The sequence below is a fragment of the Cherax quadricarinatus genome, chromosome 33 (assembly GCF_038502225.1).
Source record: "Cherax quadricarinatus isolate ZL_2023a chromosome 33, ASM3850222v1, whole genome shotgun sequence".
In the NCBI taxonomy this organism is placed as follows: Eukaryota; Metazoa; Arthropoda; class Malacostraca; order Decapoda; family Parastacidae; genus Cherax; species Cherax quadricarinatus.
Genome location: NC_091324.1, coordinates 19,336,259 through 19,356,258, shown reverse-complemented (window position 1 = coordinate 19,356,258; position 20,000 = coordinate 19,336,259). Strand labels below are relative to the sequence as shown.

General features: G+C 40.2%; 2 protein-coding genes across 6 annotated transcripts in view; both read left to right on the top strand.

Annotated features, from left to right (window-relative positions):
- LOC128694002 (SH3 and cysteine-rich domain-containing protein) overlaps nucleotides 1-10,202 on the top strand; it is a 1,038,081-nt gene extending 1,027,879 nt beyond the window's left edge. For all 4 annotated transcript variants that reach the window (XM_070090891.1, XM_070090892.1, XM_070090893.1 and 1 more), the window contains one exon: nucleotides 865-10,202. The gene's annotated coding sequence lies outside the window, so the exon portion shown is untranslated. The remainder of the gene's footprint in view (nucleotides 1-864) is intronic.
- A 2,842-nt stretch (nucleotides 10,203-13,044) lies between these two features.
- The window catches only part of Pop1 (POP1 ribonuclease P/MRP subunit), a 40,551-nt gene continuing 33,595 nt past the window's right edge, over nucleotides 13,045-20,000 (top strand). Inside the window, exons 1-3 of one of the 2 annotated variants that reach the window (XR_011392716.1) lie at nucleotides 13,045-13,160; nucleotides 15,536-15,636; nucleotides 18,805-18,923. Coding sequence is in view for 1 of the 2 variants with exons in the window: in XM_070090889.1 (XP_069946990.1) it covers nucleotides 15,552-15,636; nucleotides 18,805-18,923 (204 nt within the window). In the remaining variant the exon portion in view is untranslated. The remainder of the gene's footprint in view (nucleotides 13,161-15,535; nucleotides 15,637-18,804; nucleotides 18,924-20,000) is intronic. The other variant, XM_070090889.1, reaches the window with a different exon arrangement.

Below are 20,000 nucleotides of genomic sequence, written 5' to 3'. Positions count from 1 at the left end.
ATTTCGCCTTTTTTTATTTTTTAGCTTTGGTCGGTATATCTTAAACACTTCAGTGGAATCTTAAAAAAAAAAAAAACCACTTTGTGCATGGACAGCATATTAAAAATTTAGCGCTAAACCCGTATGGGCCATGCAGCTGTGGTTTTTTTTTAACTATTTAAAAAGAAGTTACATTACTTATTTAATTAGAAAGAATTATTTAAATTTAACTATAGTGAAATACCCTATGTAAATTTCTAAAGATTTCCATTTAGGGCAAGAATATTTCAAACTGCTGAAATGTGGATGAGGGTAAGAAAGGGAAAGTTTTCCTTTTGCTATGCAATCTTTTTTATTCTCTCTCTCTCTCTCTCTCTCTGGCTGGGAAGGTTATGTAGGTCATTCGTAGCATCTGTCTGGCAGTCAACAGGGATGTATGTCAGTAGCAGAATATACCGATAAGTATTTGAACAAGATACAATCTGATGTTTATGGTAGTCTGTTGTGAAGATATATCGTCCACACTATGGACCGCGTCACCTGGTAAAAGTCCCTGGTGAGCGGAACGTTTTCTCAATAAAACACCATAACCTTCATCTTGTGTCTTAATCAGCAGTCAAGGATGTCCAGTTTCAAGCAGGGCTACGAGGCCAGTAGAAACCCTTGAAACCTGTAATAAGCCACATTGTGTGTCGGGCATTAGCCAGTAAAATGCATTTAGGTAATGGAAAACGTGAGATCATGAGTTCATTATTTGCATATTTCGTATGTAAGCGGATACATACAGTTTACACAAGCACCGTTGATGTAACTGACCGAAGAATTTTTTCAGGTTCCTATGCTGTCAGCTCGAGGAATTTAAATGTTTTTTTTTTTATATTTCAGCTTGGAAACTTGACTCGCCGTCTCTTCGATAACGCCTTTCCCCTGAACAATGCCTTCTCGAGCGACCACCACCTCTACAACCTTGTCCAAGCCCACGACACTCTTCGGAATCTTGCTTCTTTTTTCAGCACTTCTACCCTCGTATACTTAATCTTTCCTCTTAGTCTCGCTGAGGCTCTGTGACCAATCCTTCGAGGTTTGCGTATGATAATAGGCAATAATTTCTATATTTTGATAGTCTCCTTTTATATCCAGCCTATTTCTTGCTAACCCCTTCCCCCTCCCTCTTCCCTCCCTCCCTCCTCACATCCTAGTTGATCCTATTCCTCCACAGCCTCTTCGTTTAGGTTCAGCTCTCCTTCCTCATACCGTGTCCTTGAAAATCCCGGCTAGTTTCTATGTTGTCTTCGATCTTCGATGCTGACTACCCGGTGCTACCCAACTATTCTTCGTGTGTGAACCATATACCCTTTATTGTACAGTCTCTCTCTCTCTCTCTCTCTCTCTCTCTCTCTCTCTCTCTCTCTCTCTCTCTCTCTCTCTCTCTCTCTCTCTCTCTCTCTCTCTCTCTCTCTCTCTCTCTCTCTCTCTCTCTCTCTCTCTCCCTCTCTCTCTCTCTCTCTCTCTCTCTCACACACACACACACACACACACACACACACACACACACACACACCTTCCCTCCCAGGCATTCCTTTACTAATATATATACACAAGCTGTTATCCCCTACTGCATCTCTAGATATTCTCTCCTTCATACTCTCTCCATTCGTAATTCCATAAGACTTATAACTCGACCTTCACGGTAAAGTAGCACCTGGATAAGAGATCCTTGTCCCTGTTATCCAAGTGACTCTGTTATCCATTCCTGCTTTCCTCGTTACCTGACAAATAGGATAAACAATGAGCTTATATAAAGATGTAATTTTCAACGATATTTTTACATATTTAAAGATATATTTAGAATCTTTCTATAACCCTCGGTATTTTAAGAAAAAAAGAACCCTTAATTTGGTCCCTAAGGTTGTGAAACAATATCCAAAAATTTATTAGAAATATTATAATACGGCTAGAACAGATATAGAAAAAAATTATTTTTTAATATAGAACATCGCCAGTTATTGTAGGTAAAAAAAAAATTTTTTTTTTTTTACACATTATTGCCGTCATTATAATTTCATTTACAGCAGTGCTCGTTTTCCGTTCATTCACACTTCCCATCATTGCCCCCCAAAAAATTAAAAAAACTTGATAGATGTGCAAATAACTATTAATTTGAGGAATCCTATTGTTTTTTACAATCTTAGTGAATTAAGAGATATAATGGTTGTGTCAACTCCGTTAAGTATATCATTAAGTCTTGAATTTTGACAGGATAAACACAGGCTCCAGTTACTGTGTGATGATGATTCTCACAGAGAGTATAGTACTGTGGCACACCACAAAACTCATTGTACCATCCTTATGTAATGTAGCTCTTGAACCGCGTACTCGCGCGGTAGCCTCTGTACTTCGTTACAGTACAGTATAATCCGACAGTGTATTCTACAGTAGCTGTAATTGTACACTGCACGTATGCTGTGTCAATATCTCATGTGTTGCAACAGTGTATATGATTACACATGACTACACATTAACATACACGACTGCGCATGATTGTACATGCCTACGCATGAATATACACAGCCCCCACATCACTGTACATGAATGTACATGATTGTACACGATTACACGTGAGTATACGTAAGTAAATATGACTACAAATCGCTTTACATCCTGGCAGAGAAAAGAAAGTGTGCCAGATCAGTGTGCAGTTGTTGACTCATGACGGTGCAGCAACAGTGACAATGTTTTCCGACACCTATCAACACTGTGGTTTCTGACACCTTACATCAACACACTGTGATTTCTGACACCTTACATCAACACACTGTGGTTTCTGACATCTTACATTAAAAATCTGTGGTTTCTGACACAGCACAATGTGGTTTCTAGCACATTTTTCATCAATACACTGTGGTTTCTCACACCTTTTTCGTAAGAACATAAGAAAGGAGGAACACTGCAGCAGGCCTATTGGCCCATACTAGGCAGGTCCTTTACAATCCCTCCCACTAACAACATATTTGTCCAACCCAATTTTCAATGCTACCCAAGAAATAAGCTTTGATGATTCTATTTACTCATTATGCAAGTCTCACTCAAATCCAATCCCTCTCACTCATGTATTTATCTAACCTAAATTTGAAACTACCTCTAACCTAAATTTGAAACTACCAAATCATCAACACTGTGATTTCTGACACATCAGTACGCTGGTTTCTGACACCTTACAGCAATACACTGTGGTTCTGATACCTTACATCAACACTGTGGTTTCTGACACCCTACATCAACACTGTGGTTTCTGACACCCTACATCAACACAATGTTGTTTCTGACACTACATCAACACTGTGGTTTCTGACGTCTAACATTAGTTACATGTTTTTTTCTAACAGCAAGATGAAAAATGTATTCTCTTGATAACTCGTTACTCTAATATCCACTTGCACACCTTTTACACACACACACACACACACACACACACACACACACACACACACACACACACACACACACACTTCGACCTAGTAGCGATTAGTGAAGAGGCGGGGCCAGGAGCCGTGTCTCGACCCCTGCAACCACAATTAGGTGAGTACAATTAGGTGAGTACACACACACACACACACACACACACACACACACTTCACCCAGTTCCACACCCATTTCAGTCGTTCTTTCATCTTTCCTTTGATTATTTTTTCACTAAAAAAAGGATTGATTTAAAAAAATATCTTATTGATAAAGATTTGAAAAGACGTGTATATATATATATATATATATATATATATATATATATATATATATATATATATATATATATATATATATATATATATATATGTATATATATATATATATACATCATTCTTGAAAATGAATAAGAGAACTCAATTATTAGCCCTGCTTTGAGATTATTAACCAATATATAATTTGACTCAAATCTTCTTCACTTATTGGACAAGTGCACAGTGTGTGACTATACGATTGTACTACTGTGCGAATGTACGGCTGTATAATTGTACATCTGTACCTAGTACAATTGTACTGCTGTATAATTATATCTGTACCTAGTACAATTGTACATAGTACAACTTCACTCTTTTTTTTCTTCTATCCCAAAGATTACACTGATGACTGCCGATGTGATATGCTGAATTTAATTAATTATCCTCAAATAAACACACTTTTATTCACAAATGCTTAAACATCTGTATATACCAATAGCCTCGCAGTCTTTTGCATCCTAGTTGAAAATCAACAGTATGTTCCATAAACTACACCCCTGTTATCCTGCTGGAATATCATCAGTTTGTTCTCAAAATTACATTGCTTCTCCTGCCTGAAAATATATGGCAGTGTGAGACTTAATAAATTATGAGCCATGAGGTTACGTGACAAATCGTTCAGAGCCAACTGCAGTTGATGGGTCAGAGTGTAAAGGTTTCAAAAAGATATAGAAAGAGTTCAAAAAAAGGGTGCAAGCGTGATTCAAAAGGGTGTAGGAGGGGTTCAAAAGGGTGTAGGAGGGGTTCAAAAGGGTGTAGGAAGGATTCATTAGGATGTAGGAGCGGCTCATATGGGGTGTAGAAAGGATTCAAAGTGGTATAAGTGTTCGAAATGTCACTAGGGTTCGATAGTATAAAAAAGAGCATTGAAAGAGCTCAGAAGGGTGTAGGAGGCGTTGGAAAGGGTGTGAGAAGGCACGGAGGGCTTAAGCCGGTGTTTAATCAAATTTTATTCAATATTAAACCCTTGGTATGAAGACCACGTTTCAGGGCACTAAACCCTACCCCTAACGAATATCACACACACACACACACACACACACACACACACACACAGTCATATCAAGAAAACATCACCACTGAATGCTGCATCATCAGGAGGCTTGAACAATGATGTAACAGGCCTGTGATCTCTTTCTACCCAATTTTTTATACTGTGCTGAAGCTGTTTCTGGCATTACTATGTGACACCCTACGACTAACACATTTTTTTAAATAAAGCAAATTGAAATGCTTAAACTGGATTCGATATTTCCCAGCAGCCCTCCTTGAGAAAACTCCCAAGCCACGTCTATTTCCCTCCCTCCAATACCTTACTGTTTTCTCACCAAGCCACCCCTTATGTCCTTGTAAGACTGTACAGGAATAACTGAAAATAACAGCAAGATCTTAGCAGGTATGGGGGTAGAATGCTTGTACTAGGCAGTTTATCGCACCAAAATAAAACTTTCTTGTAATTTAATAACCTAGTGTAGACGGTAACTTTGGGTTATCAATTTCCATCGGCTGTATGTGGCTAAATTACGTCAATAAATTGACCCCTCAACCGCCAGGACCTTGCTACCAGTAGCGTTAAGGTTATTGTTTAACACCAAGTCCTGCATAAAACTGTCTGGTCAAACCATCATTCTTAAATCAGTCTATTTTTGCCCTGGATAAAAAGTTTGTTAGGAATATGCAACGGTAATCGTCTGTAATAAAAGCATCACAGAAAGGATACTATAACCTGCAAGCAAGCTGAGACGCTACTTTACTGACCAACTCCAAAATCTGATATCAGTAGTTTTTTTTCCCTGCATTCAAAATGCGTAAAAAATCTAGTTAGAGATACTTCGAAGTAATATGGAAAAAAAGTTAAAATATAGATGTATTATTAATTATTTTTCCTCGTCTCTGCAGTTTCTTAAAGTGGCGTGCCAGCAGCCAGGTGCCATCAAGTGTTAGGTGTCAGCTGTAACTTTGTTCACACAAATTGTAATGTAACTCTGACTCCGTTAAAGAAAACTAAAATCATTTGGAAGGAAAAGATAGTTTTTATATGGTATATTAAATAAGATTATCTCTAATTTCCTTTATATAATCCTTTTTACTATGAGCAAGAGTCGTGAGTTGCCTTCTCTGTATATATATATAAATACATATATATACTGTATATAGATATATATTATACTGTACTGGAATTATATATGAACTAGGCTGTTGTTATGGCTGCAGCCTCTCATATCGTGTACATTAAGTAAGCATGAGAGATACCATGTACCTGGGAGAGAGAGAACCATGTGGCCCCACACAGGTACTGCAGGTTTATTGTAAATTGCAACCACACAGAAATAAACAAACGGAATGCACAACATATCAAGTGAACACCATGGGAAGGGAGGGGAAAGCTACGCTTCCTCCTACTCTAGCCATGTTGATAATTACTTACTTGGGAAGGTAGCCTATATATATTTTGTCTCTCTCCCACCATACTGTTATTACTGCTATTTGTAAGCAATAAGATGCTACACAACGGGTAGCCTTGTTGGGCAATTATTGCCTGTATTTTAGAGAATCAAAGCGTCGTGTTCGAGAATATGACTCATTTAATAGAATATAAAAAACTTGCAACTTGGCATCTAAACACTTAGTTGTGGGTTTTCGAAGTTTCAAATCTTTTTTAAGTATCTTTATTTCTGATTTATTAGTGTGTAAATATTTGTAAAGAGAGTTACTGATCAAATGAATTTATAAAGTATTTTTATATGAGTCAAGCACCGCGTCAGGTGTAATTTAGGTGAGGCAGATTCTGGAATGCGACTCAAAGGCATCATAGGCCTGGTTTTCACAAATTGTAATTTTTTTTTTTTTTGTTCAATCACTCATTTTTATGTTTGAGCTGCACCTGCTGTCTTCACCGTGTACTGGTATTTATTCCTTCATGATCCCTAAGAACTATGTAGAACATTTAAGGAGCCACACTTTCATGGCTCATTCCCCCGTTACTTTAAGGCAAAAGAATGAGCCTTATGGAAGTGAGAACCTAATGTTGATAGCTCAGCTCGTCAGATACACTATCTTTATATGCAGTCATAAAGAGATGCTCTTTATTTTATCACTAATTATATGGAGATAAACTAGACAACATATAGGCGAGTGGAATTATATAGGTATTTTCATATTTATAGTTTATCCTTGTCTCACGTTAAGTCAAATCATTGGATGATAATGTCTTAAGTCATCGTAATCCGTGGATGCGGTTGTCTTAAGTCATCACAGTTCGTGGATGATGATGTCTTAAATCATCACAATCCGTGAATGCTGCCGCTTCTGCTTGGAAAAGATCTTCTGAGGTCTTATTGCATTGTGGAGGGCAACCTCGAGTCCTCTATGTGCCTGCTATGCAGTCACCACCTTAGTTCCTGTTGCATATTGCTTCTCTTACCTTTCACTTTAGGACAGATGTCTTCTCCGATCGTAGTTGTCCATTCTTAGCAACCCTACCTTGTTTTTCTCCACATTTCTAGTCCATTCCTCGAACCAGTACTCTTTTTTTTTCTTTCACCAGTCCATTCCCAAACTTATTATCCCTTTCCCAGTTCAATCCCGTCATATTTCCTCATGATAACTTTTTTATTTCACCATGTTACTTATCACTGTTAAACCTGTACCATATCCTCTCTTTCTTTATATATATCTCTGTTTCTAGAATCATATATCTATGTCTAGTCTTGTCTCACGCCATCAGTCATTTGATTCATCAAGGCAACGTGCCCCCCCCCCTTTCACCTCCACTGCTCGACCCAATCATTGACCTTCTATAACCTTGCTCCACTGTTGTATCTAGATATCTAATACAGTGATACTTAGCTTTTGTTCCATTCGCACTCATACTACCATACTGACACTGACCAGCACACACTCATTACCATTTGACCATTAAAAATTACATTCCCAGCTACATACACTCACAGTACCACCTAAATGCATCTCCTAATTCATACACCTGACCTCACAAATGATAATTTTTATATAACCCCCCCCCAAACATTGTACACTGAATGTTCAATATTGCTAACGCTAAAGGCACTAGACAGTACACAGAATATACAAAGGCTACTACACAGTACACAGCCTACACATACAAAGCTACCAGACGGCACACAGACAATGTATATTAGTACATGGACATACACACTAAAGAATAATCACATGCTGTCTGTGTTACTGACACACACACACACACACACACACACACACACACACACACACACACACACACACACACACACACACACACACACATTTATGATCCTAGCTGTTTATCGCAGCTAAATTGCCATATCTTATCCACTTAGAGCAATTTAAGTAGCATTTTACAATTATTATCAAGGGGAAGCAATGAAACTCCTAGGGAGGTAATCAGGTCAGATCGGAGGAACGGAAGGGTAGCTTCAATTCCTTCGATCACAAACCCTTCACCAACATCAAGGAACCTCCCACTTTTTCCCCGTTCTTAAAGGATTTAGTAGCATAGACGCTCAGAGGATTCAGTTCTTAGCGTGGAGGGGAGCAAAGCTTACCTGCACAGTACGAATAGCATAGCTCTTCACAATCCAACCTTTTTTGTGTAACCATAGTAACATACTAGCAAATAGATTTGTAATTAACCCCATCCCCCCAATCATCAGCAAGACAACTGAAGGATGAGATTATTAATGCCCTTATAGATGCTGTTTTCATTTGGTGACAAAGCCTAGGACTCCAAACTAGGATTGCGTGCGCGCGCGCGCACACACACACACACACACACACACACACACACACACACACACACACACACACACACACACACACACACACACACACACACACACACACACACACACACACACACACACACACACACACACACACACACACACACAACTAGCGGGAGCAATGGCTTGTGTTGCAGTACTGTTAGTTCTAGTCGAGTATCTTATGTAGAGTATTGCTCCTTGGTATTTCTTAGGTAGTTATTGTACTAGGTACATTTTTCCCCACCCCACCTCACAGGTATCAGAAGGTAGCCACTGTGACTGGCTAACCACTAGTAGTCAGTATGACTGGCCACCCACTAGTAGTCACCTATGTGAGTGGCTGCACACCAGGGATCACCAGTGTGATTAGCTACCCACTATTTCACTACTACTACTAACCTCATACGCAATTTGGACACTCATCGCCTCCGTTTTAGGCGCTGTCACCAGTGTGACTACTGCCAATACCATCATTGTCTCTTCCATAACCACCATAGCCACCATTACCGCTGGCAAAGGCAGAATCCCTAGCTGATATCCACTTCTACGGCATCCAGCCTTGTTTCCACTATATTAATTTACTTCCACCATATTCAATTATTTCTACCATATTCAGCTCTTTGCACCATGATCACTAACATTCACTTTCATGGCTTCCTCTGCTGTTACTATCATTACTTCCTCTGTTATCACCACAGTTACCATCACCATCTTTATCATCACCACAGTTACCATCACTATCTCTACCATCACCACAACTACCACCACACCGTCTCTACCATCACCACAACTACCACCACACTTTCTACCATCACCATAACTACCACCACACCGTCTCTTCCATCACCACACCTACCATCACCATAACTACCACCACTATCTCTACCATCACAACAACCATCCCACCGCCTCTACCATCACAACAACCATCCCACCGTCTCTACCATCACAACCACCATCTCTACCATCACCATAACTACCATCACAACCACCATCCCACCGTCTCTACGATCACCACAACCACCATCCCACTGTCTTCACCATCACCACAACTACCACCACCGTCTCTACCATGACAACTACCACAACCGTCTCTACCATCACCACAACCACCATCCCACCGTCTCTACCATCACCACAACCACCATCTCTACCATCACCATAACTACCATCACCATAACCACCATCCCACCGTCTCTGTCATCACCATAGCCACCATCCCACCGTCTCTACCATCACCACAACCACCATCACACCGTCTCTACCATCACCACAACCACCATCCCACCGTCTCTACCATCACCACAACTACCACTACCGTCTCTACAATCACAACTACCATAACCGTCTCTATCATCACCACAACCACCATCCCTCCGTATCTACCATCACCACAACCACCATCCCACCGTCTCTATCATCACCACAACCACCATCCCTCCGTATCTACCATCACCACAACTACCACCACCACCTGTATCTCTTCCCAAATGAAGAATTGTTCAATGTTGCATCTCAAGTCATTCAGTATCACCTTGATTCAGAATGTTTGTATGCAGCGTAGTCTTTAAATAAAACTATTCATTGTATGTAGCGTTATTGTTTGCCTAGTCTCGATATGTTACATTTTGTCAAGAATTTCATTAAATATACACCTTCCCTCCTCTGACGACGTTTCATTGAACCTCTGGTCAAATGTAAATAAATTAGTGGCAGAAGTCTTTTATAGATAAGGTTCGAAACAGCAACCTTCACACCAGCATTCACCTGTTCATTGCCCGGAACGTTGATAAATTAAGACACATGTGCAACACTTGGGTATATTGTGGAAAACTTTTTGCCACACAGTAGCTTCATTAGTCCAATAAATATAAAGCCAATGTGTGGCAAAACGTTTCCACAATAAAGACACCCAAGTGTTACACACGTGTCTAATTTATCAACTTGTCTGTTTTCTGAACCATTTATCTACATTGCCTCGAACCCCTGATGCTACATGACCCATAGAGGTTACACAGTGCCAGGGAAAGGGGAGGCATTCAGATTCGATCCAAGGAAAGGGAGGGCAGTTCCAATTCTTTGGATCAACAGCCCATCACCGGCATCAAGGCACTTCTCTAGAACGTAGAAGACCCGACACCCTCGGTACCAACCAGTGGCGGCTCGTAGCTAAAATTAGTGGAGGTCCTACTTCAAAAATTTTTTAGCCATTCTTAATGTGTAAAATTAAACAACCGAAAAAAAACTGAATTAAATAAAATAGCTGGAAACATGATAATCATCTAATTCTACACTTATTACATTCAAGAATATGGTACATGATTTTTAAACACACACACACGTCGCGGAGTCAAAAAGAAACACTTGCACAACAGGGTCGGCACTGCGTCAGCGACAGTGCTTTCTCTACCTAGCGTGCAGCGTCTTACTCGGACGTGCGCATGCGCACAAGAGCCTAACACCGAGTCACTGGAACTGTGAAGCGCACAGTTCCAAACAAGGATTTTTGTAATTTTTTCATGTACTAGGAGATGGCTACTGACTTTAAACATAAGGATTATATAATGTACAAATTTCCAAATAGTGTCAGAAGTAAAAACTGGGTAATTTAAACGAAAAATGTTGGATAAGTACATGGGTGAGGGTGGCTGAACCTACCTAACAGGGCCCAGTTGTCCTACTGCAGTGTTGCTCCTCCATTCTTTTGTTACGGGTTCTAATAAGTTTATTCAGGTACAGTTACACATAAATGTAGTTGCATAGCAGCATATGTGTACATTATATAGGCTGTGGAAATTTATTTGGTCCAAATAGTTCCACAGCTCAGATCCAGCATGGCCGTTGGGTCGGCTGAGCCGGGCGGCCCTTAAACCCTCCCAAACAAAGCATTCTCTGGTTGGCAGTTGTTGGTAAGCTTATTTATTTATAGATTTACCCTTCAGGGAAGGAGTAGGTAGTTCTACTGATAGTATATTAATATTAGGTTTACTAAGGCATCTGTAGATAATGATAATGTAGACCTAAGACCTTAACATAGGTAGTAATAGGCCGAAAACGTAGGCAAACACTAGGATAAGTTAGCTAGGGAGAACTGGCAGCCCTAGCTTGAATGATGAGGCGCGGGTCTCAAGAACACAATAGCGTTCTTCTTACGACAGGCACCATCAAGACAAGACGTGCCGTGAACAACAGATGGCGCCCCCACGTGTCTTCACATCTGAGACCTGGGGAAATCTGGTAGAGGCACCTCGATGTACCGTAGATGACCTCCTCCATCAGCCCATACAGTAAGACAAAACCTCCACCTTTTTCCTCGTAGATTCTGGCCAGTGTCTTGGGAGATTGTGGGTTGAGTTTAGCTGTGGGCCCGGCGTGCTACAGAGAGAGCATGCCCAGTAAGTACCAGTGTCTCAGAGCCGTCTGAAGCTAGTGTCTGAGTCTGCATAGTTATACTAGGGGATACATACCCTCTTGGATATAGGAATTTCTGAGGTGCAGGCAGGACACTAATTACGATTGAATATTGCAGGAATTAATGCTCCCGGTTGCACGTGGTTTCTGAGGGGGAGTCCAAAGGGGCTAAGGCTAGCTTGGGGAAGTGAAGATCAGGATATATGCTGTAACACCAAGTAAGTTAGTCCTTTATACGTGCATGCAGGCGAGGTTTCTTGCAATACCAATCATTTGTGAAAATCTGTCCTATAAGCCACTTGTGAAGCTGAGGTACCCACCTCAGAGCTCGGTGTCAACAGAGTTTGCCAGGGTAGGCGACTCACTTGGAGGCAGTCCACACAAATTTTCACATAGGCTAAGCCAAAAAAATCAGACACTGACTTATTTCCACTGGGGTCCTATAAGCGGAAGCGCAGAAAGCAGGAAGTCACAACTGATCTTTGTCAGACCACACTGAGCACTGTTACATCACTAGAAACTTAGAAAGAAATGTTAGTCATTTCGTATATTACAATTAATTCATATAGTTAATTTACACAATGCAGTATGAAATGCAATCACAAAAAAATATATATATCCCTGAGTGTGCTCCGGGGGTCAACGCCCCCATGTCCCGATCCATTACCAGGACACTAAAATATTTAGACGAATTTACCCTCCTCAAAGGAGGTTTCTTGACGCTGGTGAGGGGCTCTTGATCTAGGGAATTGGATTCGTGCTCCAGTTACCTGAATTGAGCCTGAATGCTTTTCACCCCCCACAGGCGCTGTATAATCCCTACGGGTTTAGCGTTCCCCATGAAAGTAATAAGAATAATAATAATGACGAATTTCCCGTTTTATCCTTGGAACCTTCATCCTCATCATCACTAATCTTCCGGGCAGTTGGTCGGGGCGCCGTACATAAGCTCTCTCTACGTTGATGTTATTGACTCCGGTCGAGTTGAGTGGGTGTTTGCTTCTGCGGGAACACCTCCTGATGTAGTTGGGAACCTATTGTTTCCGTTTCTCTTCCCGGAGGAAACGTTGTTTTCTTTATAATTCCCGGCCAGATTTTTTTAGACCACAAAATTCTCCCGGGAAGTAAGGCTCAATAAGGCGTGAGCTCTGGTGGCCCTTAACAACGACAACAATAACAAACCATGTGCTTGTCCTCCGCCAACCATTGTCAGGTGTGGACGATCTCTCTTGCCTGTGTATCGGTGACAAATTTCTACCGTTCTCTCCCCTCAAGGAAGGTTCCTTGATGTTGGTGAGGGGCTCTTGATTTAGGGAATTGGATCTGTGCTCCAGTTCCCCGAATTAAGCCTGAATGCCTTCCACATCCCCCCTCCAGGCGCTGTATAATCCTCCGGGTTTAGCGCTTCCCCCTTGATTATAATAATAATAATAATCTGGGACGCTTGTGCTGTATAGCCCTTGTGGCTTAGCGCTTCTTTTTGATTATAATAATCTGGGACGCTTGTCCTTATCTATTTTACCCGCCAGGCACCCTACAGGAGGGGCACCCCAATGGACCCCAATGGAAATAAGTCACTCTGACTTTTTTGGGTTATCCTAGGTTCTCTACACATATGCTGCTATGTATGATAATTCTATGTAACTGTATTTGTGTATACCTGAATAAACTTACATACTTACACCTGTTCATCGACTTACTTTTAGCCAGCTCCATTTTTCCCGCTCTGCGGAAATTTTTTTAACGTGGGAGTGTGGACGTCCCTCTCAGCTGGTGCTTGGCAAGGTGGTCCACCGGATCTAATTGGAAACTTCAAGTTTCTATCTTTCATCGCCCAGCCTTGGGCAACAAATCTTCCTCGTACCGCCGAGAAACCAGGCTCGATACAGCTAATGCTGTCAGTGGTCCTGATAAACCCAACAACAATAACAAGTGCAATATATTTCTTTGTGACTCTCTCCTATGAATATAATGATAATTCTTGCAGTTACTATCTAAAGAGTATAGTAAAGAGTGCTTCTGACCATCTTAGGGTGTAGATAAAGGTGAGAGATTGAGCGACAAAAGAGAAGAGGCTCTAAACCAGAAGGTGAAGCACTGTTCTTGCCTATTTGTGATAATAATAATAATAGTAATATAATAACTATCTTTATTTCTACAAGTACATGTACATGGTGTACAGGCCTAGCTGACATCAGTGGCATACTACTATATAGAAAGTTCCTTGTTATGCAGAGCATTTCGGGAAAATTAAATAAATATTGTCCCCAGGATGCGACCCACGACAGTCGTCTAACACCCGGGTACCTACAGTATTTTACTAATGGGTGAATATGGACAGCAGGTGCCTTAAGGAAACACGTCCTAATGTTTCCAGCCATACTGGGGATCGACCTCCAGACCTTAGTGTGTGAGCCGAGTGAGCTAGCAGTCAAGCTACAGATTGTAGTGGTCTTTATACGTAGCTAACACGAAATACCTAATGTTTCACACGTGCCAGGAATCATTCCTAGACCTTCAGTGTGTGAGCTGAGGATGCTACCAACCAAATTTCTTGGTGCTGGTAAGGGGCTCTTGATCCAAGGAATTAAACTTGTCCTCCCCTTTTCCTGGATCAAACCTGATTGCCTCCCAGTCTTCAGATGTTGTATGACCCATGTATGTGTAGCACTTACCCTAAATGTAATATAATTTTTAAGGTCACTGACTTTTTTTTGGGTTATCCTGGGTAATTTATGCTATGTATGATAATTGTACTTATGTGCACCTGTGCCTAAATAAACTTATTAAAGTTAACACATTGCTACAGAGTTTATCATCATGGAAAGTTTATCATCATGATAAGAGCAGTGGAGCACTGCAGCAGGTCTGCAGTATTGGTCCATACTAGACACATCAGATTCATCCCAACCATATCCACTCATGTTTCCATACTACTTGTTCTACCTATATTTAAAGCTACCCAAAGCTTGCCTCGGTAATGCTACTTGGGAGTTTGTTTTACTCATCTAAAACTCTATAACCCAACCATTACTTCCTAATATCTTTTCTAAATCTAAATTTGTCCATTGCTGTAAGTTCTGTGTTGGTTAGATATTTTCAGCACATTAGTTATATCCCCTTTATTTTTCCTCTTTTCCATCTGTACACCTCAGTCATATCTCCTTTAATTCTACGTCTTTCCAGAGAATGTACGTATGAACCCTGAGCTAAAATGCTTGCACTAATGGGCAAGGACATGCAGTGCAGTAGAAAACTTAAGGTACCCATTAATCCCTCCCTTTATGTGGGTTTGCTATATGCAAAGTCACTGTTAATTCCTGGGTACTATGTAAATTCACTTTTATTCAATCACTGCAATTCATTAAGCATAAGCAGTGGAAGGTGTGTTATGTGAGGAGGGTTCCCTTATGCAGTTATGAGATTTCAGTGTACACATATACACCATCCTGGTATCCATCTCCCACATGAAGCTAGGGACTTCACTTGTGTGCTACCACCCAGTGCATTTGTTATGTAGACTCTTAAAATGTATGCTGTGTATATTATGAGTCCATCTGAGAATGTTTAAAAGATTATTTTTTATAGGGTAGATCAGGTGAAGATGGAGGAGCTTCCTGGACAGTGTAACTACTTGGCTCTTGGTGCTGCTAGGATCCAGGAAATAAAATTGATCGTCACAAAGCTAGGTACAGTAATGTGCTTTAAGTTTATGACTGAAACATTGTTCCTATTTTAATAATCAGTGATCCCTGCAAATTTGTGGTACTGTACTTTAAAATTTGCGAATTTCAACTATTCAGCATATTGATTACTACATACATACATACAGCTTTTTTAAGTAGAAAATTGAAAAAAGAAAAACAAGTTTTATTTTAGATTGTGGCAAACCTTAAAACCCAGCAACTATCAGCTGCAAATAGTTTAAGATGTATTTTTATTTTTTGTTCTTAGTAAATTTTTTAAACAATAAAGTATGCAAAGAGATTTTCATGATATTTAGTTACTGGATTCACTGCAACCCAAAAAAAATTGTAACCCCACAAATTTGTAAGGAGCACTGAACAGTAGTTGCCATGATAAATGCTTATTTATTGTACATGCCCTTGACCCCAAGGTACTTTCTACATAAACATGTTGGAATGGAGTGTGTGGTAACAAATGATTCTTAAGATTTGTTTTCGAATGAAAGTAAGGTAATATCTGTGAATGGATTCAGGAAAATTAGTTAGGTGGGCTTGAATTCTAGAGGTGGGAAATACAGTGCATAGAGGTGGGAAATACAGTGCATACCTGCACTCTGGAGGACTTGTGCAGATGTGGTTCAATAAATACTGTAATTTGAATTGTTATATAGGCAGTCATACAGTTCTCATAAAACAGCTAGCAAATGAGTGATTAGTGAATGCGTCTTTTTTCTTTGGGTCTCCCTGCCATAGTGGGATATGGTATGTAAAAAACATTACTAATATTTTAATGATAAAAATTATAGTTTTACCAAGCGAGTGTAAAACGGAAGCCTGTAATTGTTTTACATGATGGTAGGATTGCTGGTGTCTTTTCTGTCTCATATACAAGCAAGATTTCAGGTACGTCTTGCTACTTCTCTTTACACTTAGGTCATGCTACACGTGCATGTACAAGCATATACGTATATACACACCCCTCTGGGTTTTCTTCCATCTTCTTACTAGTTTTTGTTCTCGTTTATTTCCGCTTATCTCCATGGAGAAGTGGAACAAAATTCTTCCTCCTTAAGCCATGCGTGTCATAAGAAGCGAGTAAAATGCCAGAAGCCAGGGGCTAGTAACCCCTTCTCCTGTATATATTACTAAATTTAAAAGGAGAAACTTTCGTTTTTCCTTTTGGGCCACCCTGCCTCAGTGGGATACGGCCAGTTTGTTGAAAGATGAAAAATTATGTAGTTTTCCATGCGTGTCGTAAGAGGCGACTAAAATGCTGGGAGGAAGTGGCTGTTAATACCTTCTGTATAAATTACTAAATTTAAAAAGAAAATCTTTTTTTCCTTTTAGGTCACCCTGCCTTGGTGGGATATGGCCGATGTGTTGAAAAAAATATATATATAGTTTTCCATTCTTTTCCACACTGTAAATGGGACATCACACTTGTTTTTTTATTTTTTTTTTTTATTATCACACCGGCCGATTCCCACCAAGGCAGGGTGGCCCGAAAAAGAAAAACTTTCACCATCATTCACTCCATCACTGTCTTGCCAGAAGGGTGCTTTACACTACAGTTTTTAAACTGCAACATTAACACCCCTCCTTCAGAGTGCAGGCACTGTACTTCCCATCTCCAGAACTCAAGTCCGGCCTGCCGGTTTCCCTGAATCCCTTCATAAATGTTACTTTGCTCACACTCCAACAGCACGTCAAGTATTAAAAACCATTTGTCTCCATTCACTCCTATCAAACACGCTCACGCATGCCTGCTGGAAGTCCAAGCCCCTCGCACACAAAACCTCCTTTACCCCCTCCCTCCAACCCTTCCTAGGCCGACCCCTACCCCGCCTTCCTTCCACTACAGACTGATACACTCTTGAAGTCATTCTGTTTCGCTCCATTCTCTCTACATGTCCGAACCACCTCAACAACCCTTCCTCAGCCCTCTGGACAACAGTTTTGGTAATCCCGCACCTCCTCCTAACTTCCAAACTACGAATTCTCTGCATTATATTCACACCACACATTGCCCTCAGACATGACATCTCCACTGCCTCCAGCCTTCTCCTCGCTGCAACATTCATCACCCACGCTTCACACCCATATAAGAGCGTTGGTAAAACTATACTCTCATACATTCCCCTCTTTGCCTCCAAGGACAAAGTTCTTTGTCTCCACAGACTCCTAAGTGCACCACTCACTCTTTTTCCCTCATCAATTCTATGATTCACCTCATCTTTCATAGACCCATCCGCTGACACGTCCACTCCCAAATATCTGAATACGTTCACCTCCTCCATACTCTCTCCCTCCAATCTGATATTCAATCTTTCATCACCTAATCTTTTTGTTATCCTCATAACCTTACTCTTTCCTGTATTCACCTTTAATTTTCTTCTTTTGCACACCCTACCAAATTCATCCACCAATCTCTGCAACTTCTCTTCAGAATCTCCCAAGAGCACAGTGTCATCAGCAAAGAGCAGCTGTGACAACTCCCACTTTGTGTGTGATTCTTTATCTTTTAACTCCACGCCTCTTGCCAAGACCCTCGCATTTACTTCTCTTACAACCCCATCTATAAATATATTAAACAACCACGGTGACATCACACATCCTTGTCTAAGGCCTACTTTTACTGGGAAAAAATTTCCCTCTTTCCTACATACTCTAACTTGAGCCTCACTATCCTCGTAAAAACTCTTCACTGCTTTCAGTAACCTACCTCCTACACCATACACTTGCAACATCTGCCACATTGCCCCCCTATCCACCCTGTCATACGCCTTTTCCAAATCCATAAATGCCACAAAGACCTCTTTAGCCTTATCTAAATACTGTTCACTTATATGTTTCACTGTAAACACCTGGTCCACACACCCCCTACCTTTCCTAAAGCCTCCTTGTTCATCTGCTATCCTATTCTCCGTCTTACTCTTAATTCTTTCAATTATAACTCTACCATACACTTTACCAGGTACACTCAACAGACTTATCCCCCTATAATTTTTGCACTCTCTTGTGAAACCAGTTATTTAGTGTAGCAACATTATGGACAATTTCTCTGTTCTCTAGCTAGGATTGTGTTATGTCATTTTAGCTATCCATTCACTTAATATCCATGAATTAGCATACCTGACAAGAAAACATTTATTTTAAGTCTTTATTTCTCAGAGAAATGTGAGCATGGAGGTCGGGCCTTTCAAAATCTGCCACGTCACATGCAAAGAAGAACAGTGTCGTCAAATCCAAAGCGTTTGCCAAGATGCCTTCAGGAGAGACACATGAGAGAGGTAAAAATATTTCTGCCCATTCTGTAAGCCAAGCTAATTATAGTTTAACCTTAAGAAATTATAGGTGGCCTGTCTTGCATATACACTTGATGCTGGTGAAGAGCTCTTGATCTGAAAAATTTTAACTACCCTCTTCCATGTTTACCTCCTGTTTCCCAGGTGCTGAAGGTTAGTGCTTCACTGTGAATACAATAATGGGATGTCGAGTATTTTGTTGCCTTCTCATTTTTTTACTCGTAAAATTCATCGACTCAGAGACACGTTTGTTTAAAATGTTTGATCCTCATACTACAGATTTCCATTTTGCCCAGTACTGTATGGCGTATGTTAACTTTCTTGCAGCTTTATAGGCACTGCTGACTAAATATACTGAATAGTATATTTATTTATAAACTTATTGTCCCTTTCTCAGTGGTGTGGAACCCTGAAATTCAGTTGTTAGGTTCTTGGAGACAGCATGAATCCTGAAGCCACAAATAATAGGATATTTTGTATATATACCTGAATTACTGATATTTTTCTTAATTTATATTTTACATGCCTTATTTCTTTAAGCTTTTATTGTCAACACTACCCAAAGTGAAAGCATCCTTTGTGTGTCATTATTTAAAAAAAAAAAACTATCTTCTAAAAAGGTAGTGAATCTTTTCTAAAGCCAATACTGTAATACCAGAAATGCAAAATTAAATGTAATACTTAGAGAATTTTGCAGGTGTGAAGGTAGAGGTCAGGGATCACTTATGCAACAGGAATTTTGCCCAGTTTGAAGCCTATCTAGGTTAATTCCAGTGCTCAAACCAACACAGTTCCTGTCTATTTCACCAAACTGCCTTCTATACTATCCACTGAGTGCAAAAACTTCCCATCAGAATTACTTCATTAAGTGTACCAAGAAATCAGTAATTTGGCTAATTTTACACTATTTTCAACAAATTGCAATTTAAAAACATTATTTTTTAAAGAATTCAAAACAGATGCTTAAGCACTTAGGTATTCCAGCCATTAAAGCAATCTTTCCTCTGTTCATTAATCACATACTCAGGCCTCTCCTATGTAACACACAAAAATTGGACTTTT